Here is a 26,840-nt window from a genome sequence, read left to right on the forward strand (position 1 = left end):
GGGGGGAGGGGGTTATGTATTGCGATACCATACTTCTTATATCCAATTTTGCTATCAGACTTGTCACATTATTGTCAATTAGGTGGTATGACCACTGTTTGATGATGCCTACACGAAGCTACTCCCACAAGGGGGTTAAAATCCGGCTACAGGGTTCAATCATTGGTCATTATCCACAATCTGACACCCAAAAATTAACGGAGCTACTTGTGTGACCACACTCAACTTATTTATACACCATGTAACTTTGTACAAATTCTTTAATTTACAAGAAAATCTTTAGTCATTAATTGAGAATGTGCTCTAGATGAAACCCATCTTATAATCTTAATTAAAAAGACAATTTTAAATTGTCTATAACTAACCAGTTTAAATGATGAGGTAAATAGAGGTAAATAAGTAGTTAATTAAAATTAAAACTTTGAGATTCAAAGAATTTGTTAACCAACTTTGTACATATTCGTAGTCCATAAATAAAGGAAAGCGACCAATCTTGCATGCATGTGCAAAGCGTGGCTAATTGAATTCCTTCAATAATACTGCACCAACAGCAACTACCCAATTAACGGTAACTAGTACCCACTTGCTCACCAGTCCTACGCTCATTAAAATTACCTGGCCACATTCACATATCAAAATAAAAATCCTATTTTTTTGGCAATAATATATTAAATATTTACTTGGATAAATAATTATTACAATTTTATTTTATTTTTTTCCTATTTATACAAGTATATTGGCATCACATTAAACATTACATGCATATTCACAAGAACAATATAATATAATATTCTCTAAAGATAAGGTTCCCAAATTATCCAAATGTCAACTATTAAAGAATTCTTCGCCGGAGCGCCACTTTCCGGCGAACCCAAGAGAAAGAAGAAAATATTCCTAGCGCTCTTCGCATCAGTTCTCCTCGTAGCTGCGGTGGTCGGAGTTGTAACCGGAGTTAAATCCACGGAAAAAAACTCCGGCGACGATGTTCAACCACTTTCCTCTGAAGCCCACGCCATTGTTAAGTCTTCATGCAGCAGCACTCTCTACCCGGTACTATGCTTCTCCGCCATAGCCAACGGCGGCGGCGGCGCCGGCAAGAAACTGTCAAGTCAAAAGGACGTCATCGAGCTATCTCTGAACATCACAATCGCCGCCGTGGAGAAAAACTCTGCCGCCATAAAGAAGCTAATCAAGGCCGGGAAAAACCTGACCAAACGCGAGAAAACGGCGCTGCAAGACTGCGTGGAGATGGTGGACGAGACGCTCGACGAGCTCCACGCTGCCGTCGAGGATCTGGAACAGTACCCGACGAAAAAATCGCTAATTCGCCACGCCGACGACCTCAAAACCCTAGTCAGCTCCGCCATTACCAACCAGGTATAGAACCGGGAATTGATAATACTTTATTGAGACAAACAAAATATACAGAGATATAAAAGAGACAGTCTAGAAAGAAGTTACATATTAGTAACTGTTGACCATATAATATATAAAAATAAATGTACAATTCAACTATCAGCTTAGACTTTTAGTTGAGATGTACATGTTTTAATTACAACTACTAAACTAATATAATTAATTTGTAATACCAGGAAACCTGCCTGGACGGATTCTCCCACGACAAGGCCGATAAGCACGTGAGAGAAGCCCTAGTCGCCGGCCAAGAGCACGTGGAGAAAATGTGCAGCAACGCCCTCGCAATGATCACGAACATGACCGACACCGACATTGACAACCAGAAAAACCTTTCTCCGACTAATAACAACAACAGAAAACTGAAAGAAAACGATAATAACGACGGCGTGGACTGGCCGGAGTGGTTGTCGGCGGGGGACAGAAAACTGCTGCAGTCGTCTAACGTGAAACCGGACGTTGTTGTGGCGGCGGACGGCAGCGGAAACTTCAGGACGGTGTCGGAGGCGGTGGCGAAGGCGCCGGAGAGGAGTAGTAGGAGGTACGTGATAAGGATTAAGGCAGGGGTATATAGGGAAAATGTAGATGTTCCGAGTAGGAAGACAAACTTAATGTTCATCGGAGATGGAAGAATGAACACCATCATCACCGCAAATCGTAATGTCGTTGACGGTAGCACCACCTTCAATTCCGCCACCGTCGGTAAGCTTATCACCTTCTATTCTAGTTACATTATCCATTCCTCGCATAAATAATTTAAATACAAAAAATGGAAAATCCATTTTTTAGAAATTTTGAAATTATTCTATATTTAGAAATTAAACTAAAGGAGTTCGCATCGTCACGTGTAAGGATTAAACTAAATAGGAAGAATGTTATTGTCACGTGTAAAGATTAAACTAAATAGGGAGTGTTATTGTCGGATTATACTCATTCATAAAATGTGAGTCATCAAGAGGTTAAAGAGTTCGGAACAAGTCGAATAATTAGTTAAGTTATTAACTTAGTAACCATCGAGTTAGTCAAGTTAACTTATTGACCTTCTGAATTGAGTATATTATGAATAATTTAAACTGATTTTAATTCATTGCATGGACTACTTGGGTTACCAAATCACTATAATGTTTTATGCCATTAATTTTTGTGATAGAATAATTTAGCATTATAACTTTAAGAACATTGAACAAAATGTGTAGGAATTATAATTTCTATCAATTATTGTGTTGTTCGTTATGGACACTTGTGCGTTTGTGGTTAGAGGTTGTACCGTGATTTATGAACGGTGGGGCCATCCGTAATCTTCTTTCGCTGTCTGTAACAGCCGTGGTGGGGGACGGATTCTTGGCCCGGGACCTAACTTTCCAGAACTCAGCGGGCCCGGCGAAACACCAAGCCGTGGCGCTCCGGGTCGGCTCCGATCAGTCGGCGTTCTACAAATGCGGCGTGATCGCGTACCAAGATTCCCTCTACGTTCACTCCAACCGTCAATTCTTCGTCAAGTGCTACGTGGCGGGCACGATCGACTTCATTTTCGGCAACTCCGCGGCGGTTCTCCAAGACTGTGACATCCACGCGCGGCGCCCCGGCCCGAAGCAGAAGAATATGGTAACGGCCCAGGGGAGATCCGACCCCAACCAGAACACCGGAATCGTGATTCAGAATTGCCGGATCGGAGCCACTTCCGACCTGAAAGATCACCAGAAGGAGTTCCCCACGTTCCTCGGCCGGCCGTGGAAGGAATATTCTAGAACCGTCGTTATGCAGAGCTCAATCTCCGACGTGATTGACCCCGCCGGCTGGCATATTTGGGACGGAAACTTCGCCCTCAATACGTTAGTGTACCGGGAATACAAGAACACCGGCGCCGGAGCTGGCACGTCCCGGAGAGTTAACTGGAAAGGGTTTAAAGTCATCACCAACTCCGCCGAGGCCGCATCCTACACTCCCGGCGCGTTCATTGCCGGCGGTAACTGGTTGAGTGGAACCGGGTTCCCATTCTCTTTGGGCCTTTAAATCCGGCCCGTTTAGTCTTGGGTCAGCCTGCAGTGGGCGACAGCCTATAAAACATAGTTTAGTTTTCTCGTCCCTTTTAAATTGCAATGGAAAATGACCCAATTAGATCTTGGGATGTCGTGGGCAAATAATTGTGTGGACCACGGTTCAAAACGATGTTGTTGAATTTTATGAGTTAGAATAATGTCCTTTATGAGTTAGAATAATGAAATTTCTGAAGTAAGATAATATATTTTATGAGTTTAAAAAAAATATGCAAAATGATGTTTTTGGAGAATGATCCACGCAATAACTGCTATGTCATAAGGGATAAATTGGAGGAGAAAAATACTAGCCATATCTAGCGCTACTCAATTGCTAATTATACTTTAAATTACCCTTCATATTGTAAAGTGAATTATGAATAAATATTTATTTCTAGTACATTAAATTTTAATATATTACAAATTAATTTTTAATTAGTATATCTAAATGAGTATTTAACATATTAAAATAAAATTTCAAAAATAACATTCAATATATTAAAAATAAAATTTTTAAAAATAATTCTTAGATATAATTAAAAATAAATTTTTATAATATGGACCGATTTGAACGGGGAAATGTTTGGTATTTGTGTGGAGTTATTAGTTTATTTATTTATTTTTTAATGTTGAATTTGTTAAAATACGATGATGACAAAACGGCGCGATTATCGGTACGCGTGGCTGCTCTCCCATGCTTTTGATCTTATCTTTCACATGGAGTGGTAGAAATGGCCAAACCATGATGCTGTGGGTAAAGAAATCCACTTGCTCCCAATAGTTAATTAGCGAATTGATAATAAAACTACCAAAACCAAAAATAAATTTCACTATGTTAAAATGCTTTAGATTAAATATTTTCAAATAAGATGCATATTACACCGTAACAAAGACAGTTATATTTTGTTTTTAAATTAAACTTTAGAGACGGCAGCTCTTAACAAAATTCATATTTATTCAATTCCTAACAGTTATATTATCCCGCAGCTGATTGTCAATGTCAAAACTCCAACCATACGCGCACACCAAACAAAAAAAAAAAAAAGAAAAGGAAAAAGAACATGCAATGTCACAGCTCAAGGTGAAGTGGTCAACTGGATTTATAATGATCATAGAATCCTTTCACATGGTGGAGGGAACCCATTCCTGCTACGATTCGTGTTTAACCAACCGGAAACGTAATCAAAGCCCACATGAAAAGCTCAATTATATTGGTCATAGTGATAAAGTTTGAAAAAAGAGATCAGGGATCGAGTCTTACTAGCATCTTAAGAGAGGGGCTCATTATATGCAGTGAATAAAATTTTAGCATTTTTGTTCAGTTGAATTACCATGATTTATATTCTCACAAATGTTTTGTCGATTTGGGATTCAATTTTTTTGGGAAAAAGGAAACGTAATCAAAGTTTTCAAGGAAAATTAAAAGTTCCCGATTCCTGTGTCTTAAACACGCCGTCGTTATGATTCCTGGGACACAGGTTTGTTTAAACCCAAAATTCGGTCTATTATATTGTCGTGCCGGCTGTACGCGGTCCCGCTTGTTTCTCCACTTGTCTGAAAACCGCAACAGCGCAGCCTGGATTCCCACTACAACATGCTCTGCTCACCGCCACGGTTAATGCTTCCCAATCAAGCAATCGTACTATTTAATTAGTATTTCCTAAACTATTTTAAACATCACTTTTTACTTTACAAATAATTAGCAAAACAGGAAGAGTTCAACACATTTCATCCTGCAAAGTTGGATCAGAATGTTACTAGTTTAATTTTAAAGAGTAATTTTATTTGTGTTTAGTAAAACTTTTAGATTAAACACGAAGAGATCTGCATTATCTTATTCATACTCATTATGTTGGCGTTATGACTTATATAATTGACGGTCGCCCACACAATCGATGAAAAACTTATAAAATTAATAGTACAGTGAAACTTAGAATAATTGAAGAAAAATGTTTATTGTATTTAGTAAAAAGAATTTTAAACCCTTTATAATTCCTTTAAAATCATAGGCATTGATTACAAACTGGTTAGCTGCAAAAAATATTAAAATAAACTTGTAAATTGTGACTTTCAAAAATATGTCACAATGTTTTAGAATTGCGTATTTTAAAATAGGCTAGAATCGACTACTAAAGCTGAGGTTAAACACTAGATTCCTCGTACTTAACCTATCACTTTAAATTTCACTTTTTAAATAATTAGTAAAGAAAATAAAGCTACTTTAAAATGGTTTTTTTTTTAGGGTTGATTTGATTCATTCAATCAATGAATGTTTCTACTATTGTTTTTAAATAATAATGTCCTTTTAGCTTGAAAGATAAATTTCTTACAACATTAATTAACTCAACACGCATAGACTAAAGGTGGATTCGGCAGACATCACTTGTCTCCTTAATCTCACCTAATATGAGTAAACATTATTATTATTGATGGATATCTCTGAGTAGGGTACTCCGTCTCAAAAATCCTCGGTATCAAGAGTCCGCAATCCGATTGTCATTCCCAATAAATGAGCTAGGTCTGGTATCTCACCTAGTGGTGCTCAATCGAGTGCGGTATTTAAAGGCGATTAAACTCTTAAAACTTATAATTATTATTATTTTTTAAAATTAAATGATCTTAGTTTAATTTTAATCAAACAGGTATGAACAACCTATATTGATATACTCCCCTGGGTAAAATATACAGATTGTAATACAACTAGTAAGCCAAAGCCAGAGATCAAACAAAGAAAGAAGCTTCGTGGAACAAGTCAAAGCTCAGTAGGCAACTATATTAACACCATCACTGCATCACCCTACAAAACATTATATTATATACAAATATACAACACAATCTCATCTCATCGGAGTTCAAAAACCTCCAAAAAACACGTAAATCTATCCGCCATTGAAATTGCTCTAATTAAGCTTCAGTTCCAGTTATGGATACAATAAACTCCTTCAAGGGCTATGGGAAGGTGGATCCGGCAGAGGAACGAGCTTTCCGGCGGAAAACCCGCAAGCGTATAATCATTCTCGCCGTTTCGGCGGTGCTTCTCGTCGGTCTAGTCATCGGAATAGTCGCCGGAACAGTCATTCACAAGAAGAACAAGAATGACAGCTCCGACGAAGGCGGCGGCGATGCCACTCGCAGCTCTTCAAAATCCGTCCAGGCGATCTGCAGTGTAACAGAGTACAAAGATTCGTGCGTTTCGAGTCTGTCGCAGGTTGCCGGCGAAAAAACCACTGACCCGAAAAAGCTCTTCTTGCTTTCTCTGCAACTGGCGGCTGATTCATTGAAGAAGCTGGCTTTACAGCCGACGGGATGGGCGAAAGGGACTGGGGACGAGAACATTAAGAAGGCGTTCGAGGTTTGCGGGGAAGTTTTTGACGACGCAATAGATCGGCTCAACGACTCCATCTCCGCCGTGGACGGCGGCGGCGACGGCAAGCTATTTTCCACCGCAATAATCGCCGATCTGAAAACATGGCTGAGCTCTGCCGTGACGGATCAAGAAACGTGCTTGGACGCGCTGGAAGAAATCAAAGCAAATTCTACGGTCATCGACAATGTGAAGTCCGTAATGAAAAACTCATCCGAATTCGCCAGCAACAGTTTGGCCATCGTGGCTCACATTTTCTCGATCCTCGGCGACTTCAACATTCCGATCCACCGGAAACTCCTGGCGGCGAATCAAAACTCCGACGGATTCCCGGAATGGATTAGATCCGGCGACCGGAAACTGCTGCAGGCCGCGAACCCGAAGCCGGACGTGACAGTGGACAAAAATGGGTCTCCGGCGAGTGTAAAGACCATCCAAGAAGCTGTGGATAAGATCCCCAAGAAGAGTAAAACCAGATTTGTGATACACGTGATGGCCGGCGAGTACAAGGAGAATTTGGTGTTGGATAAATCCAAATGGAATGTGATGATGTATGGAGATGGGAAGGGAAAGACCATAATTACCGGCAGCACCAACTTCATCGACGGCACGCCTACCTTCAAGACTGCAACCTTCGGTAAGTATCTTAAAAAAAATACAAATTTCATTACTCTATATACACTTATTTAAACCAAATGTTAGATCTAAATATAATGTCATAGTTGACATTTTGTTGTGTTGTCATTAAACTATAGACTGTTCGCCATTTTTTTTACATACTTGACTTAGAATTCTAGATGATATTAATTAAGATCTATGATGCAGCTGTGGCTGGAAAAGGATTTATTGCTAGGGACATAACGTTCCAGAACACGGCCGGAGCAGAGAAACACCAGGCGGTGGCAATGCGATCGGGCTCCGATCAATCGGTGTTTTACCGCTGCTCCTTCGACGCCTACCAAGACACCTTATACGCCCACTCAAACCGGCAATTCTACCGGGACTGCGACATCACCGGCACCATAGACTTCATTTTCGGCAACGCGGCCGTGGTTTTCCAGAACTGCAAAATCCAGCCGCGACAGCCGCTCCCCAATCAATTCGTCACCATTACCGCCCAAGGAAAGAAAGACCCAAACCAGAACACCGGAATTTCCATCCAGAAATGCGACATTTCGCCGCTCGATAAGCTCACGGCCCCAACTTACCTCGGCCGGCCGTGGAAACAGTACTCCACCACTGTCGTCATGCAGTCAACGATTGGGTCGTTCTTGAAGCCGCAAGGTTGGATTGAGTGGGTCCCCAGTGTTGATCCTCCGGCCACCATTTTTTACGGCGAGTATATGAACACCGGCGCCGGCGCCGGCGTAGAGCAAAGGGTTAAATGGGCTGGGTATAAATCTAGCATCACGTCGGACCAGGCTTCCAAATTCACAGTCGAATCTTTCATACAAGGCAAAGAGTGGTTGCCGGCGGACGTCACTAATGAGCCAACCCTGTAACTTAGCGACTCCATGGTAGACTAATTCACATTGAACATTATATTTCCTTTCATATCTAATACATAACATTTGTGTTTTTTTTTAAATATAAAAAGTTAAATGTTCTTTGTCATTAAATGTATATGGTCATATGGTTACTTATAATGGTATTATAAAGATAATAGAAGATGAAAATGTATTGATGATATAATTTAAGAGATCAATTGATTATCAAGTGAATAAATTAATTCAATCAAGTGGATGTATAGATCGGAATACGTAGAAAAAGTTAATGATGAAATAAAAGATGAATCCTATACTAGATTAGAGTATTCTATTTACATTAAATCTCTCCGTTAGTGTATGGTGGCTCATAGCAAGTGGAGGTAACATAGCGTGTCTTGTGTGTAGAGACACTAGGCATGTAGTCTATTATATTGTCTTATATTAACTTTTTAGATAACTAGTTCGAGAGTCCGTATCAGTATCAGTATCACCTCCCCTGAACATCAAACTCATGACCTCTCTATATTGGAGAGTCATTACTCTGTCATCTGAGCACAAGATGCTTGACACATCGTAAGTATTTATTTATACCAGTGACCACTGTTGCAAAAATCCCCGCCTAGGCCGCCTAGGCGCTAGGCGCTCCTAGACCGAGGCGAATTGCTCCCTAGGCGTTCGCCTAGGTGGCCAGCCGCCTAGCGTCTAACTCGGCCGACTAGGCCGAGTTAGCGACCGACTGGGCCGAATTTGGCCGAGTTAACTCGAGCGAGTCGACCTTGTTAATTTTATTATTATATTTATATATATTTAAATTTATTTATTTATATAAGTAAGAGAAGTAGGAGATATATAACATGTATATAATATAATATATGACATACACCCACACACATGAATTAATTTTTTTGTTTCTATAAGTCGCCGCCTAGAACCGCCTAGGCGCCGTCTAGACCGCTTAGGCGCTAGGCGCTAGTCTACGCCTACTGCAACCATGCCTGTGACATACATTTCTAAAACTTCTCTTACCCAAAAAACTTATACGGATGACATTTTTCTTCTTTTAGATATTTTAACAGCTAAAATGTCAACATATTAAATCCCGCCAATTAATGCGGTATTTGCTATAAAATGAGTACAAATTGAATCTTCCAAAATTCAACGTTTACTTAATCAGTGACTCAGTGTACTTGGACAGTTGGACAGTTACACTGTTGATTGATGTCCTTATTGGGCTTGTAACGGTCAAACATGAACCCAATGAGCTTAAAAATTAGAGTAAGAGAGAACATAATACTGCAGTACTAAAATGTAAGCCCAAACAACATCACTAGGAAGTGTGGTTGGGTCTAACAAATTCCCAAAATGATTTGGGTTGAAGATGAACGTTGGATTGATGGGTTGTCATTGAATTAGGCTAAAGTCTAGTATTAAGATATTTGAGTTTTTTGTTACTTAAATTACTTAAAATCGAGATTGACTTGACAATAACTGAATTGAATTTGAACATTACGAGTGTAGTAACAATGCTGCCTACATTTTATGCTCACTGGTACGGGAATTGTTGTGCTAAAATACTAAAACTGGAATAAGCCCTTACAAAGGGTCTGGGCTATTATCATTCTTAATTAGAGTTTAAAGCCCATAGGCCATAACCATAAAGCAATTACAAGGCAAAGAAATCTTGAGCTACAAATCCTACAATGAGTGCCAATTGCAATAGCAGGGTGGATGAAAGGAACATAAGAGGATTGGCTCCACCTCACAAGGACAGTACATATGACAACACATATTGTTGAAAAATATCAAAATGGAACTTTAATTTCTAAGAGTGAATTAAAGGGTCAACAAATAATGACACTACCCATATAGTATCTGGCATTATCCGTTGTTAGCTAAAATGTTGCTTTCACAATTCATGCAAACTTTATTAGACGGCACACAAGTTGAAGAACGATGGCCCAAACTCTCGATCAGCTCATCGTAACTTCTTTTTCTCCTTCAAAAACATCTATAAAACACGTGAACCAATTTCTTTAATTTCCGCCATTGTAATTGCTTCAAGGTTCAGATCAGTTCCAGTTATGGATTCAATCAACTCCTTCAAAGGCTATGGGAAAGTGGACCCCGCGGAGGAACAGGCGTACCGGAGGAAGACCCGCAAGCGAATTATCATCGTCGTCGTTTCCGCCGTTCTTCTCGTCGGTTTGATCGTCGGAGTTGTTGCCGGGACTGTTGCTCACCGGAAAAACAAGAGTGGCGGCTCCGGCGACGACAGTCCCGGTTCTCCGGCCTCTGTCGAGGCGCTATGTAGCGTGACGGAGTATAAAGAGTCGTGCATGAAGAGCATGTCGCCGGTTGCCGGAGGAAAGGCCAATGATCCCTTAAAGCTTTTCGTGCTTTCTTTGAAAATTGCGGCGGAATCCTTGACGAAGCTAGCGTCGCGGCCGGCGGGGTGGGTGAAAGGGACCAAGGACAAGAATCTCCGGCAGGCATTCGAGGTATGCCGGGAGGTTTTTGACGATGCAGTCGATCGCCTCAACGATTCCATCGCGTCCATGGAGGTAATGTAAGATTTCAGGGTATAATAGGGCTAATATACCCATGCCATTTGCGAAAATCCTGCCTAAACACAAATGACTATTAAGTCATCAAGTCTAGATGGCTGGTCAGCTAGGAAGCTGACTAGGTCAAGGTCAGTTAGGCAGCTGACTAGGTCGATTAAGCGATGATTGCCTAAACTTTTTAGGGCCTAGCCTATCTTTTTAGTCAGTGTTCTAGGTGTTTATTCAGCTAGGCAGTTGACTAGGACAAACAGCCAGCTTAAACCTTTTAGGCCTCCTAAGCACAAATTAGGTAGTCTAACTAGTCAATTAGTTATTATTATCTTTAATAGGTTATTTCACTTAAAATAATATTATTGTAAATGAGATAATCATTAAATTATTCTAATTCTATATGTTTTAATTTTTAGATTAATATTTAATATTTAGTATTAATTATTAAACTATTCTATAGTTTATAATTATTAATTTTTAAAAAATAAAAATATTTAGATAATTAAAAAAAAAAAAAAAAAAACACAATCACCACCTAAGCGCCTCTGAGAGCAGTAGTTATACCATGGACCATGGATTGTGGACCATAGGTCATGGTTGATACTGCAGTTGTGTTGGAAGGATACTGCAGTTGTATTGAAAGAAAACTACAGTTGCGCGGAACAGAGGCCGTGTCATCCATCTGAAACTACAGTTGTGTTGAAAAGATACTGCAGTTGTGTTGAACGGAGGAATGACCTATGTTCCGTGCAACTGCAGTTTTCTTTCAACACAACTGCAGTATATTTTCAGTTCAACACAACTGCAGTATCAATTATGATCATGGTCCACCATGCATTGTGGACCATGATCCACAATATAATTTGCGCTCTGAGAGTGCCTAGCAATTTTTCAACTAGGTATACAATAGCCTATAAAGTTTATAGATTATATTTATATTTAGCAGGTGAACGGGGTAGACGGCAAGCTACTCTCCTCTGCAACAATCGCCGACCTGAAAACATGGCTGAGCGCCGCCATAACAGACCAGGAAACGTGCTTGGACGCTCTGGAAGAGATCAAAGCAAATGCTACAGTTGTAGACAACGTGAAAGGGGCGATGAAGAACTCAACTGAATTCGCCAGCAACAGTTTGGCTATTGTGGCTCACATCATTTCATTTCTCGGCAACTTCCACTTCCCGATCCACCGGAAACTACTGGCGGCGAATCAAGACTTCCATGGATTCCCGGAATGGGTTAAACCCGGCGACCGGCGACTTCTACAGGCAGAAAACCCGACGCCGGACGTGATAGTGGACAAAAATGGGTCTCCGGGGAGTGTTAAGACCATCATGGAAGCTTTGGGTCAGATAGGCATGAAGAGTACGTCGAGATTTGTGATATACGTGATGGCCGGAGAGTACAAGGAGAAATTGGAGTTGGAGAAATCCAAATGGAATGTGATGATGTATGGGGATGGCAAGGGTAAGACCATAATTACCGGCAACACCAACTTCATCGACGGCACGCCTACTTTCAAGACTGCAACCTTCGGTAAGTATTTTCCACTAGATCTAGCTAGGTTTTTAAAAAAAAAATAAAAAATCAAAATACAAATTTCTTTGAAGTGAAATCATCCAAAAGTCCTCCTTCCAACATTTAATAATGTCCTATTTATAAGGAGAAGGAGGGGATAGTTGCTTTGAATCCTAGTAGGTCCATAATGGAAAAAACTCTAAATTTTGATTTATCCCAGGTATTAATATAATTAAGATGTTGGTTAACTTATTCTTTGATGATGCAGCTGTGGAAGGTATAGGATTCATCGCCAAGGACATAACGTTCCAGAACACGGCCGGAGCAAAGAAACACCAGGCGGTGGCAATGCGGTCGGGGTCCGATCAATCGGTGTTTTACCGCTGCTCCTTCGACGCCTACCAAGACACGTTATACGCCCACTCAAACCGGCAATTCTACCGGGACTGCGACATCACCGGCACCATAGACTTCATTTTCGGCAACGCCGCCGTGGTTTTCCAGAATTGCAAAATCCAGCCGAGACAGCCACTGCCCAATCAATACAACACCATTACAGCCCAAGGAAAGACCGACCCGAACCAGAACGCCGGCATTTCTATTCAGAAGTGCGACATTTCACCGCTCGGAGAAGTCACGGTGCCAACTTACCTCGGCAGGCCATGGAAACCATATTCCACGACTGTTATCATGCAGTCAACGATTGGATCGTTCTTGAAGCCGCAAGGCTGGATTGAGTGGGAAACCAATGTTGATCCTCCGGCCACCATTTTTTACGGCGAGTATATGAACACCGGCGCCGGAGCAGGTGTGGAGCAAAGGGTGAAATGGACTGGGTATAAACCTAGCATCACATCAGACCAGGCCTCGAAATTCACCGTCCAATCTTTCATACGAGGTGACGAGTGGTTGTCAGGAAAAGTCACTTATGAATTAGCCTTGTAACTTTGAGACCAACCAAGCATAAGATCAAGCGAGTAGACTGTACTATCAAATAATGTACATTTAGTACACAAATATTATAGTTTTAATATATTAAAAATGTATATTGTATTCATGAAAAATACATTATTTAAATATTGAAAGTACATTATTTTGTATAATGTATATTCAATACACACGAATAATATACTTTCAATATATTAAAAATGTGTTAAACTTCTCATGGAAAGAAATCATTGTTTCGTGTAATTGGCAATAAATTAAAACATAACACTCTCTTAAAGCATAGCAGCATTTGCGTTCAAACCCCATAAAGCCAAAGTCATAAACTAAAGTAAAAAGGCGGCAAGAATCTTGGAACTACAGAATAAATGGCAATGCCACAGTTGCAGTAACAGGAGAATGGACGAAAGGAAAATAAACTGGGAGCTCGTCTTATAGGCGGCTAAGGACAGCCTCCACCTCGCTAGGAGTGTACAGCTGATAATCTGGAGCAACCTTTGCAATATCAACATTGTTGGGAGTCACCTGAGATCAATGGATGAAGGAGCGTTAGATGTTTGAAGGGCACATTAAAGCGTGAATTCATTTGAAACGGAGAGCTTACCTTTTCTTCCATAACTTGCTTCAGGATGGATAGTGCTATCGTTTCGGCTTCCTTCAAAGTAAGGTCCTGAAAACAGCATGAGCATTGCAGATTCAAGAAGCAAATCTAACAATAGTAATATAACTTTTTGTTTTCTCGGGTTGAAGGTGAAACTTGGTGGTAAGTTACAACCCTTTTGGCATAATTGACATGTGTTTGAATCCCATTCCCCCAGCAGATGTACCCAAAAATAGCTTTTGTTTTAAAGTTCACGTCTTGAAAGGAAGGGTTAGGAAAAAAATTGCCATCAAATACATACCTTGTTGTACTGCTCTTGCAAAGAGCTGTCAGCACCTTCAGATCCCGAGCCTATAGCTTTTGCATTGCATTGCCAGAATGTACCAGATGGGTCAGTATAGTATCTGTGTACAAAAATGGCTTTCATTAGTCAGCATTTAGTTCAGTAGTCTCCCAAATTTATTTTATCAACATTTATTCACAGTTATTTAACAAATTTGCAGCACATTCATCACCAAATTCTTTTAATAAGACACTTTACATAAAGGAAAATGCTGACAAAGTTCATAGAGGAAGTTAAAATTTACTCATCTTTCATGATTGTTATATAAAAACATGGACTATTATACTTATAACTATGAAAGAGAAATACTTACAAGCTGGGACCATTCTCATCATGACCAGCAATGAGAAGAGATACACCGAAGGGTCTTGACTGCATTAACCAAGGAAGTTAAAACATTAAAGATGCTGAGAAGTGATATATTTAAGCTCACACCAAATACCATTTGGAGATTCACATTGTTACATAAAAACTATGGAGTAGTGAACATGGATGTACATAGGACAAAATAATTCAAATAGTATATAGTATAGTAGTGAAAATGCTACAGCAGTGTGGCATCATATGTAAAGCAAACTCTAAACAGAATATCACACCGATAGCAATACACAGTATAATAGCATGGCAAATCACAAATTCAAAATGGAGAAACAACATTGATGATAGCTTACTAAGAATAACTTGAAAAAATTCTTTTTATACCTGTCTCTAGTTCAATCAAATTAGATAAAGCCAATATAAATGCCACTGAAGCACAGTATGACTTCAGAGTATTTAAAAACATGAAAGAAACTATAGTGTGAATAAGCCTAAGCAGATAAATTATTTTGAAGTATTTTCCTATGGAAAAGAAAGAATAGGGAAGGCTACTAACCATAGATTCTTCATCACCCTCACCAAATCGCAGAGCTAAATCACAGAGAGCTTGGGTGGTAGACTCAACAGTCATAGGTTCACCATAGGAGAACCTGTGATTCTAATTACAACAAAATAAAAAAAGAAACACTTAGTCACTAATTAGATAGGGATCACACAAATGCTCTATACTTGCAGACTGCAGTTGATAGGTACCTGAGTCTCCACACGAGCATGCTCTACAAGTGTCCGTGCATCAGCAATTAATCCACTCATTGCACACCCAATATGCTGATCAATCTCCATAATTTTCTCCACACTGCTAGGTTCCTGCAATTGAAGGGGAGTCATGACATGAAGAACTAAAAGGTTAAGCCGAAATCTGCTCGATGCTGTGACCACAAACAAGTTGGCATTAAATCACTGTTGAGCTGAAGAGTCAAAGAGAAGACTTGAGCTGCTTGGCTCAGGTTCTACTCCACAACCTAACTAGACCCATAGTTCAAGTGCCCTTTCTTTCCATATTCAATACCAGAAGTATCCAAAAACCAATTCCATTATAGGCTCAATTATCAGGATTCTACCTTCTTATGTCCTTAGCATCAGATATAAATTGAATCCATGTGTAGGAATTCCCTATTTCCTTCAACAGAAGTTTCACATCTTATCCATGGTTGTACAATTCTATAGTTATGGATCATTGCAGTTGTTTCTTTTACATTCCTCTAACAAAATGTTCACACATTAAACCTAGCTACTGCATCCTACTACCATCATGAGTCTGAATATGGTTTTGCCTACTAATCAAATCAATTTTAGCAACTTACACTCGAATATCAAAGGCAAGTATTCTAATTTCACTCGAATACACAAGTGCACAAATCCATATTTTTCTGTGTACATAAACTAAAGTAGTTTCAAGACCTAGCCAGGAAATCCCTCTACCAAAAAGCACTATGAAAACCAGCCACAGAACACAAATTCAGCTCAATTCCATGATAATTCAGAACTATACTAATTAATAACCAAATACAAGATCTTAAACATAGCTGTGGTGACTGCTATAATTTCATCAAACAATCAATAAGCTTCTCATCCTACAAATTGACAAGCAGAGAACTCCATTATAGAATTCCAGAAACATACCAGGAGGGGAGAAGTGATGCGCTTCTCAACAGCAAGAACAACCCCTTCCTTAGTCATTATCCCGATTGCGGTTGAACCGAGCTAAAACAACAATAAAACCACAAAAATCAGGACTCTAAAACATTTCTTCCTTCACAAGACTACATTTTTTAATCAAATAAACAGAAATCAATCGTCAGAAATACCTTGATGGCTTCAATAGCATATTCAACTTGGAACAATCGGCCCTCGGGCGAAAAGGTGTTGACACCTCTATCATACTCGGTTCTTCACTCCCCCCAAAATCCAATGCAAGCAAAAGACGAAAGCGAAATAATTTTTTTTTTTTTAAATACTAGTTTAGAAGAAGATAAACATTAATCACAATGACGATGAAGACCCCAAAACCCTAGTCTAGTTTAAGTCAAAATTCGGGTTTTACCTTGTGAGAAACATTGCCGATATGATTCAGTAGAGCTTCAAATTTTAGATCGTGTCGTCGCTGATGAAGGAGCAAACAATGCCTTTTACTCTCGCCGTTTCGTACCCAAAAAGAAAACTCGAAGGATAAAAAAAAATGAAAATAATGTTCAACTTTGGGCTGGGCCTAATAGAGGGAAACAATCATTGGAGGCCCAAATTCCCGTAAGCCCACCCTAATTTACTAGTCTGGTGGGCCAATTTTATTATATGGTCCGGTTAAATCATGCCCACAATAGTTTGAGACGGCAAATTATTCTGTGGACACGGGTTCAAGATGGACTCAAATTCAAAATACACAATTTAAATTGTGAACAATCTGTATGTAAATGGACACAAGTCCATGGTATAACTATTGAGTTTGAGACAATTGTCATTGTTATGCCGTGGACCCAGGTCCACCTTGCAAGGTGGACCTGAGTCTACATTCACATACACTATACTCTACATTCACACTTTGTAAACTCCACATTCACATATTACAGGATTATATGATACTCTACATTCACACTTTGTAAACTCCACATCCACATATTACAGAATTATATGATACTCTACATTTACACTTTGTAAACTCCACATTCACACATTACAGGATTATATGTTTAGTAACTATATTACCACTCTTATGCATTCACACATTCAAAACTCTATATTCACAGGTCATGTACTCTATATTCACAACTTAAGAACTCCACATTCACACATTACAGGGCTACAAGTTGCTAGAACTTCTTAACTCTATTACAGATTCACACATGCATAACTCTACCTTCACGATTTCTATACTCTACATTCACACTTTGAAACCTCTACATTCACACATTTCTAGGCAACTCTACATTCACACAATCATAAGTCTATATTCACGATTTCTATACTCTACATTCACACTTTGAAACCTCTACATTCACACATTTTTGGGCAACTTTAATTCAGCAATGTGTTTACTAATTAAAGAAAAAAAAAAGACAAAACGACGTAGTTTTGGACCCAGGTCCACCTTGCAAGGTGGACCTGGGTCCACAGCATAATTTGCCCATATCATGGACCAAATCCTTATATCGTGAATCAGGGTCCAATACATAGAATTTGACTTATAAGGTATAAAATTCATGTTCATAATACACATACACATAAATACGATATAATGAATATGAATTATGTGCATTATGAACATGAATTATGTGTATAAACATTAATTTTGTGTATTATGTTAAGTATTGATGTATCCTCAAGCTATATAATTATGTGCATGATGAACATGAATTTCCGTATCTTATAAAGTCAAATTCTGTATATTAGACCATGGTTCACATATTTGTAAACGCTGGTCCACAATATAAATTACCACCATGGACTAGGATTCATATTGAATTATGTACCCACTTGTTCAGACATTTGGAAGAATGAAACACAAGTTTACTTACTCTCTCATATAATGCTTGTCAAGAAACATGATATTTATGTTTGTGTACACAATAATAACACTACATGTGATGGTTATTACAAGGGAAGCAACCACAAGAATTGGCTCGAGAAACATTAATGTTTTTCCTGTTCATCATCTTCTGTGTTTGTTCAGTCACTTTCTGTATCTGTTCTGAATGTTGCAGCTGTGCCACAGCTCTCCATTCTTCAGCTTTTCTGTGAACTGTGGACATTCTCTTCATCAACTTCTCCTCCAGATTCGATCTCATCTTTTGAATTTTCACCTGAAAACCATTACACTCAGTTATATATATATATATATATGCAGAATCATGTCTGCAACCAACACAGATTAATCTTGAAACTCTATCTGATATTGTGCCCACAGTGGCGCAATCTCAGCCATTAAAGTGGCGAAAATGACTAAAGATTGATCTGCCTAACAAAAAGTAGAAATGGGGTTCTGTAAATTCAATGCCTTCACATGGGATTGCAGAATGAGAGTAAAAAAATGCAGACATTGCTGACTTCTATTGCTCTCTTATTCCCACCACTTCATATGCCTTAAAGCCCCCCTTTTTTTTTATATAGTGAGGAGAACATGGGGAAAAGCGTGGTGGACCAGCAACTGGAAGATTATGCTCGAGTTGCGAGTGGCTCGATGAAGAATTGAAGATGAAGACAACATAAATCACATGTACAGTCAAATGTTGTTCAGTGACTTAAATGAGTTTTTTGTTGTCACTTTCATCACTGCCATTCAAACAAGCTTGTCTGTTGTTCCTAGTAGCATTTTTTAACATGGAACATGGATTGTTGGTTGTTGAAAGTGTAAAACGACTTAACGAGGCAATATTGGATGGAAAAGTTTAGAAGGGACAGAAAGAAACCTCGAGCTTTTTAGATTGAGCTTCTGATTTTGCATTCTGGAGGTTAACCCAAGCTTGAATCTTGGCTAGTTCTCTCTGGTACCTGAAACACTAGTCGAGATTAACGCCATTCGTGTAAAGATACAAGCATGGAAACAATAATGCCGGGGGGGATTGTTTTACCTTAGGCAGTGTTTAGTCTTCTCCTCTTCCTCCCACGGGCAGGCTCGGGACTCAGACACGCTTCTCCTGCACTCGTTACTCATCTCAAAGTGCCTCAGGCTCTTCGATATGTCCTCTTCTTCCTCCTCCCTCGAGCTCCAATTAGTCGTTACAGAATCATACTGCCCCGTCCCAACGTGCAGCTTTGCTAAATGGCACTCCTGCAGCTGCACAATGTCGATCGTGCTAGAGGAACTGGACTCGTTCGACACAGCCAACGGGCCAGACCTGCTGGCGGGAGTGTTGTGCCTGGCGGGCGAGGAGCTCTTGAATGGCGTGTGGCATCTTGAAGTCGTCGAGCTCCCAATTGGCGTCATTTCTGTCCCGATATCTCTATGTTTAACCTCAGGAACCACCTCTGATGCTGCATTGTTCATACATTTTCCAAACAAAAATCCCTCTTTCATTGACTCAGAATGCCTAAAATTGGGACATGTAATAGTTTCTACCTCACTTGTGAACTTATCTGCAATTTCAACACCAAATTACACCCACCAACAATCAATCAAGATCTCACAAGTTAAACCCCTAAAACTTAATTCTTCATTAAAATCTCCAAATGCCATTGCAAATCAAGAAATCATATAAAGATTATCCTAGAGTGTAATCAATTCACAGTTGGGAACAAACTTTTCAGGATGCTTAATGCTTTTTCTGAGACAGACATATAAATAAAGGGGGAAAACAGGAAAAGTGTGTTTTACCTTTTAGAAGCACATCTGATGTGGCAGGGACACCATTGGAAGACCCTTGAAGAAAGCTTGAAGACTTTTCATCATTTACCCTACAAAACTCTGCAGCTTCTTCTTTTGGGGTGACCCCATTACAGTGCTTTGATGAGAGCTTTATATGGGCAGGGGATTCATGGCAAGAATTGCTGCCATTCACAACCCATTTCTCAGCATCATCCCATTTGGAAGGGAAAGATTTTCTTGAAAAACTGCCAACACTGAAGCTGAAAATTGGCCTGCCAGGGGTAGATGGGGCCTCCACCACCCCCCTCTTGGTCACAGAACTCTCCCCCCCTCCCTTCTTCCTCTGGAGAACCCTCCTGATCTCTGGACCACCATTAATGGCTGCTGCTGAAGGGAGTGACTTCACAAACTCAGAAGTCTCCTTCAGATTAATCTTGCAAATGGGGTCAGGAAATGAGTCCAAGAATGGGTTCCCATGGGTCTCCTGTGTCACAAACAGCCCCCAACAATTCACTCCAAGATTCCAAGAAAAACCAACAAAAAAAATACAAACTTTAGCTTACCATTTGAGATGAAAAAGCTTGAAGATCCATGGCTGAGGCTTGAGAGTATCTAACAGTAGACCCTTTTGCAGAACCCTGATATGCTTTTGGGAAAAAGCACCATTATGGGTCAAAAAGAAGGGAGCTAGTTGAACAGTACAGCAGAATTGATGAACAAGAAAAAAAGTAGGAGCAGCAGTAGAAGAAGTAGTAGAAATTAAAACACTGTACAACAATGGCCAACCCTTTCTTCCCCAACATGCACTGCAGGACAAAAGCACTCAGTCCTGCTGCAAAAATTGAAACAACAGTAATTTAGACCTAGCTAGGGGATATGCAAGAAAACAAAACAGGACTTGTTAAAAGGTGTGTAGCCAACTATGGGGTAGTAAAAAACTAGTGTACAGCAGTCCAAAGTTACAATTTTTTTGAGTCACCACTGAACCATATTGTATGATCTAGCTGATAAAAGAATTATAAGTGGGTAAATCAACTTAGATAAAGAATTTTACATGAGTAAATTAATTTAGGTTGTCCATATTTAACCAGTTAATAAAAGTTAGCACATTATACTATGGACCGAGCTCTACCTTGCATTGTAGATCATGGTCCAAAATTCTTTAGACAATTTTTGTATTTGTAGCTATCATATTATGTGTCAGCAATTATTAAGTTATTTGTTTACATGTATATAAACTGTTAACTATAGGTACAAAATTATTAATTGAAAGTATAAAATTTTTATATCAGATTCATAATATAATATGAACTCTAGTTCATGGTATAACAATGGATCAAAGTTACCATTTTTATTTTTTATGCTCAGTGTTTTTATCTATGTATTATTAAATTCTTTTGAGGAAACATTATTAAACATAGAGCCATGGACATTATTCATCATTATGAAGAATAGCATATAAATAAACTGGGCTATATGGTGAGCTATGAGCCTGGGAAACTTCTCTTTTTTGGTGTGGATGACCTCTTTTCTAGCTACCTGTGCACATCAGGGCTCATAGCCCAAAGTTTACACATGAATACTTTACGGGCGTGTTTTGTATATAAAATATAAAATAGTTCCAAAATAAAATAACATTCTCCATAACTTGAGAATTATTAACTCTATTATAGTATAGTATAGTATCTGTTCATACAATATACTCTCTAAATTTGAATTTCTGATCTCTTATTTGGAAAAGTGACCCTGACCGCTTAAGCATAAGGTCTTTAGCTACTCCATAATAGATATATTTCATCTTTGTGTAACGGCCAGGAGCCATTCTTGTACTTCGGTGAGAAGGGTTTATAAAGTGGTCTTTTCATTTTGATTGTTAAGATTCTAGTTGGCTGTATGGTTCTTAACCACCCACTTGCATTCTGACTGTGGGGCATTAAATGTACTTGAGGTATTTGATTTAATTTTTTATTTTATAAAATAACATTATAAGAATGAATAATACCTTTTGCAAGAGAAACAATCATTCTAAAAGAATATGGCGTTAACTATTTTTAAATTTTATGTAATAGCTACTCTATTTTAATATCGAAAATATCATTTTATAAATGCCCATATGTGACAGATAATATAGGCATATGTACACACATACATATTTGTGTATTGAATCCTACATTAAGAGTTGGGAGTAAGGATGATTAGAACATAAGTAGATGCAAAAATAGAATAAAGAGATGCCATACACATATGTAAAAATGATTATTGAAGAATCAGAATTATTGGGTTAAACAATCTTTATTACTATAATTCAACAAGAAACACTTGTAATGATGAAAGAATCTCTTTAACGTATGAAGGAATAAGGACAAAAAGTGGTTTTTTTCTTGATTTGAAAACTATGCTTTTGTTTCTATGTGAAACCATCTAATTTATGAAAAGGACTTCAAAAAAAAAAAATGTTTTATCCACTTGAATATTCCTTCTGGGAAAGACTAATAGTAGTATTTTTTTTTTTAACGGTTAGGAAAATTCACTTTACAAAAAAAAAAAAAAAAAAAAAACGGTTAGGAAAATTCACAATTACTACGATAGGGTGTGTCGGTGTGCATTGGATAATCGTGTAAATCACACACAGGAAAGGTAAATCGAGCTAGAAAGGTCATGTGCAACGAACTCTACCAAAAGAGTGTTGGCAAAAATCAAATTAGTAATATTTAAGTACAAAAATCATGTTCTACCTACTTGAGCCTTTCATGGCAAACTAAGGTTTATTCTTGTATGTAGTATTGTTATGTCTTTGATTACTTAAGATTTATCAATTTATACCATGGATCAGGATCCACATTGCATTATGGACCATAGTTTAAAATTTATGTGTCTACAGTTAATATATTATGTATCTTCAGCTAATAAATTATATTGTGTTGGTAAATAAATTAAATGTAGATAATATGTTAACTACAGACACATAGTATGTTAATTGTTGACATATAATATGTTAAAATGCATATTATATGCCTGTAGTTAACATTTTATGTGTCTTTAATTTATTTACAGATACATAATATGTCAACTATAAACACATAATATATTATATGTAGTTACATAATATGAATGTTATTTTGGAATTTGGATCATGGTACACCATGCAAGATGGACCTGGTCTATAATATAATTTAGCAGATTTAAAAGTTGGGCTTTAAACATATTGGGCTAAGTCTTAGAATACCCAAGATCCCAGCTGGCCCATTAATTGCATAAAAGATTATTTGCAAAACTATTGTGACTAATGCAGTAATACAACAAATACTTGTGAAAAATTGTCTATGTATAGTAACATATTTTGATTGGTTCAACATTAAATTATCTATCATGAATTGATGTTGAATTGGACGAAGGGCTATAGAAACATGAAGCTTAAGAAGATTATACAGGGTGGGAATAAGAGAATCATTGAGAAAAACAAGATCAAAAGATTAAGAACATAAAATGAAAACGAAAAAAATAAAATTTACGTGGTTTAGCTGAGAGCCTACATCAATAGGAGATGCCCTTATATTAGACATATAGAGGTTAATTTTTGTACAAATTGGATGCGTCATACATATTCATAGTATACAGTCCAAACTACAAGTACATACTCCCATTAACAAGGTATTCAACTCATGTCGACAACTAAACATATTGGGATGACTTGACCATGTTATATTTATCTTGTCATTTTTAATATTTCTTTATATAAAAAATATATGAAGTATATAATAATACTAGACGTACTTCTATATTTTTTCTATATATTGTACATATTTTGATTGATTGGCTAATAAATTAAGAGAGTTTTAATTTAAAGTCAACCCACTAATAAAATGCATGACTTATCAAGTAAGATTCCCGTACAAAATATTTCAAACATTTTACAAGCTATTGTTGCTTGAATGATGCCAAGGGACAACTATTTACACAAGTTATCTATTGACTTTTTCTGTGTTGTTAAGAGGCATAGTAATGCCTTCCCAAATTGAGGCTTTTAGTTTTAAACACATTATTATTATATTGTGTTTAGTATATTGCTTCATTTTTATTCCAATAGTTGCATATGTCATGGTAATCTGGTTACTTTATCTTATAGCAGTTAATTGTTGGTTAGGATCACAATACGAGTTTTATCTATAGCACATTTTCGGATATCGAATGTAACTTCTTCTTTTTTCGTTTTTTTTTTCGTAAATTAAAAGTGTATATGTTGTATTTTGTAGTCACAATTTACTCACACACAATGACTTCTTATTAACATCTAGCTGGTGTGTTTCGCATTAGAATATCATATTGTAATATAAACTTGAAGTCATAGCTTGTTTACACATGTTAATAAATATTTCGTCACTAAATTGTATCAGTTCAATTTCACTTGATGAGTCCATCTAAAGCTACCAACCGTCAAAGTATTCCCTTGGCCCTTGGGCGCCTGGTATTTTGAAACCGCTCTGCTTGCAAAGATAGAAGTCAAGGAGTGGATACGTGTTTTGCACATAAATGTATTATTGGTCAATGAAAACAAAAATTGTGAGTAAATTAATCTAAAAAAGAGTGACCGAGTAAGTAGAGCATAATTTTTGTACCAGAATATTACGAGTTCAATTTGTATTAATACTTTCTCGATCGAACCGGTCTGTGTTTTCCTTGGCTTTGATTTTCCTCTTTTATTATTTCATCAGATAACTTATTTGATAACTGCAGTGCATATGTAAGATGGGACAACAACATTTTAAGATTTTAAATATCAAATGGTACAATCTAAATTAGACGTGACAAAATTTTCTACATTCTAGCAAGTAGCAAATAAGAAGCCATAAAATCCCATAATCAAAGACCCCACTATACAAATAATGAAATTAGAATAATGTCATCAAACCGGCCAATGACTCATAATTGTTAATTAACAGCCAAGAGATAAGATGAATGGACCCCACCAAAACCAAATTGACAATAAAAAATGGGAAATTAAATTTTCATCCATCTTAAATTATAGAAAAATTATAATTGTGTTCATTTAACTAGTATTTTCACCTGTGCGATGCACGGAATGGATTTGTTATAATATATTTAGAATATTTGGATCGATATATAATTGTATAAATTATAACATCAAATATTATATAGTGTAATTGAAGATATGTTTTGGATCGATTATGTTTTATGATGTTATCCTTGTTTGAATTCGAGCAAATAATTGCTTAATTAATTGCTAATGTGTGGATGTACGCATGCGATGCTGGAACTTTAGAGATTTTATATATCATTTTTCAGAATTTTATTGTATTACTATATTTTAAGGTACAAATGTAGTACGGATAGAATTGTATTACCATATTTTACAATATTATGCAAAGCTTAATAGTATAGAAGTGTTTTGGGCAGGAAGTTAAAATGGAGGATTTTGTTTTTATTAATAGTATAGATTACGTTGCAGATAAATATATGTACTGTATTATTACGATTAGTAATTTTAATCTAAGAATTGTATTACGAATAGGAAAGTTGGTAAGAATATATTTTATTATGAATTGTATTACCATATTTTAATGTACAATTGTAGTAAGGATAGAATTGTAATACCATATTTTACAATATTACGCAAACCTTAATAGTATAGGAGTGTTTTGGGCGGGAAATTAAAATGGAAGATTTTATTTTATTAATAGTATAGATTACGTTGCAGGGAAATTTATGTAATGTATTATTATGATTATAGTAGTATATGAGTATTTTGGACGTGGAGTTAAAATGGTTGATTTTGATTTTATTAATAGTATAGGTGGAGTTAAAATGGTTGATTTTGATTTTATTAATAGTATAGATGGAGTTAAAATGGTTGATTTTGATTTTATTAATAGTATAGATTACGTTGCGGGGAAATTTATGTAATGTATTATTATGATTATAGTAGTATATGAGTATTTTGGACGTGGAGTTAAAATGGTTGATTTTGATTTTATTAATAGTATAGGTGGAGTTAAAATGGTTGATTTTGATTTTATTAATAGTATAGATGGAGTTAAAATGGTTGATTTTGATTTTATTAATAGTATAGATATAGATAGTATAGATTAAGATAAATATGAGTCATTCAATTAATTTTAATTCAATTAAAAATCCTATCCTATTTACTATATCACTTGAGAATTAGGAAAGATTTAACATAGGTTCCCTTATGTCTGTGTGTACGAGATGTCGAATGTTGGATATATTTGCATTGAGAAGTTTGGCAAGAACGTAGCTTCATAAATCTTAAATTAGGAAAGAATATAATTGAATTAGGATATAACCTGAGTCCTATTTCTTTTAGAATTGGAATATGACGATTCAACTATTTTTACACAGTTTCTTAGTAGATTTACATACAATTTCTTAGGCAGCAACCTTTGTTCTTATCAAAAATTCAATTCATCTTCCTCGTTTTTTCCAACATTTTTTTTGTCACAATAAAAAAAAATTGTGACCCAATGAATTCTGAATTTCATCAACGTCAGGACATGCACTTTGAGATTTTGTCTCTAACAACCTTAGAAACGCTAAATACATGCAAGGTGGTTAGTAAGGAATTAAAAGAGTTAATTGAGGATTCCTGGTTCTTGCAAAATTACACTTTGAGGACAAAAAATATAATATGATTTATGTAACCATTTTATGGATTAAAAGTTCTTTTTCAATGTGAGGGCCATTTTGTGGCTCTTATTTTTATTATTCACCCATATATATACACTATCTATCTTATTAGCAAACATACCGGATTTGTTTAATACAATATAAAGGATTTGACTTTGTAAAATATTTAATAGTATTTATAATGGTTTATAATATTTTCTATATGGAAAAAACATCCTAAAATCATTGATAAAACATAA

At 37.1% G+C, this 26,840-nt stretch overlaps 5 protein-coding genes across 7 annotated transcripts; 3 read left to right on the forward strand and 2 right to left on the reverse strand.

Annotated features, from left to right (window-relative positions):
* Positions 1-752: 752 nt before the first annotated feature.
* On the forward strand, positions 753-3,656 carry LOC116010189 (pectinesterase-like). The gene is made up of 3 exons (XM_031249475.1): positions 753-1,377; positions 1,593-2,115; positions 2,735-3,656. The coding sequence occupies exons 1-3, from the start codon at positions 823-825 to the stop codon at positions 3,424-3,426; spliced, it is 1,770 nt and encodes a 589-aa protein (XP_031105335.1). The 5' UTR covers positions 753-822; the 3' UTR covers positions 3,427-3,656.
* Positions 3,657-6,226: 2,570 nt separating this feature from the next.
* On the forward strand, positions 6,227-8,502 carry LOC116010190 (pectinesterase 1-like). Its single transcript, XM_031249476.1, has 2 exons — positions 6,227-7,450; positions 7,639-8,502. The coding sequence occupies exons 1-2, from the start codon at positions 6,373-6,375 to the stop codon at positions 8,313-8,315; spliced, it is 1,755 nt and encodes a 584-aa protein (XP_031105336.1). The 5' UTR covers positions 6,227-6,372; the 3' UTR covers positions 8,316-8,502.
* A 1,728-nt stretch (positions 8,503-10,230) lies between these two features.
* Positions 10,231-13,425, forward strand: LOC116010191 (pectinesterase 3-like). 2 transcript variants are annotated; one of them, XM_031249477.1, is made up of 3 exons: positions 10,231-10,861; positions 11,799-12,390; positions 12,641-13,425. In XM_031249477.1, exons 1-3 carry the CDS (start codon positions 10,382-10,384, stop codon positions 13,315-13,317), a joined length of 1,749 nt encoding a protein of 582 aa, XP_031105337.1. In that variant the 5' UTR covers positions 10,231-10,381; the 3' UTR covers positions 13,318-13,425. The 2 variants fall into 2 exon arrangements, with proteins under 2 accessions (XP_031105337.1, XP_031105338.1); XM_031249478.1 differs by having other exon boundaries at positions 10,236-10,861; positions 11,802-12,390.
* A 71-nt stretch (positions 13,426-13,496) lies between these two features.
* Positions 13,497-16,795, reverse strand: LOC116010193 (proteasome subunit alpha type-5). The gene is made up of 9 exons (XM_031249479.1): positions 16,684-16,795; positions 16,448-16,529; positions 16,263-16,343; positions 15,333-15,446; positions 15,136-15,237; positions 14,575-14,633; positions 14,220-14,322; positions 13,922-13,987; positions 13,497-13,842 (listed from the first exon to the last, which is right to left on the reverse strand). The coding sequence occupies exons 1-9, from the start codon at positions 16,695-16,697 to the stop codon at positions 13,750-13,752; spliced, it is 714 nt and encodes a 237-aa protein (XP_031105339.1). The 5' UTR covers positions 16,698-16,795; the 3' UTR covers positions 13,497-13,749.
* A 1,326-nt stretch (positions 16,796-18,121) lies between these two features.
* Positions 18,122-20,779, reverse strand: LOC116011007. 2 transcript variants are annotated; one of them, XM_031250496.1, is made up of 5 exons: positions 20,502-20,779; positions 19,948-20,422; positions 19,205-19,607; positions 19,043-19,124; positions 18,122-18,436 (listed from the first exon to the last, which is right to left on the reverse strand). In XM_031250496.1, the coding sequence occupies exons 1-5, from the start codon at positions 20,529-20,531 to the stop codon at positions 18,212-18,214; spliced, it is 1,215 nt and encodes a 404-aa protein (XP_031106356.1). In that variant the 5' UTR covers positions 20,532-20,779; the 3' UTR covers positions 18,122-18,211. The 2 variants fall into 2 exon arrangements, with proteins under 2 accessions (XP_031106356.1, XP_031106355.1); XM_031250495.1 differs by having other exon boundaries at positions 19,205-19,709.
* Positions 20,780-26,840: the final 6,061 nt, after the last annotated feature.

The sequence above is a fragment of the Ipomoea triloba genome, chromosome 2 (genome assembly GCF_003576645.1).
Source record: "Ipomoea triloba cultivar NCNSP0323 chromosome 2, ASM357664v1".
Lineage (NCBI taxonomy): Eukaryota > Viridiplantae > Streptophyta > Magnoliopsida > Solanales > Convolvulaceae > Ipomoea > Ipomoea triloba.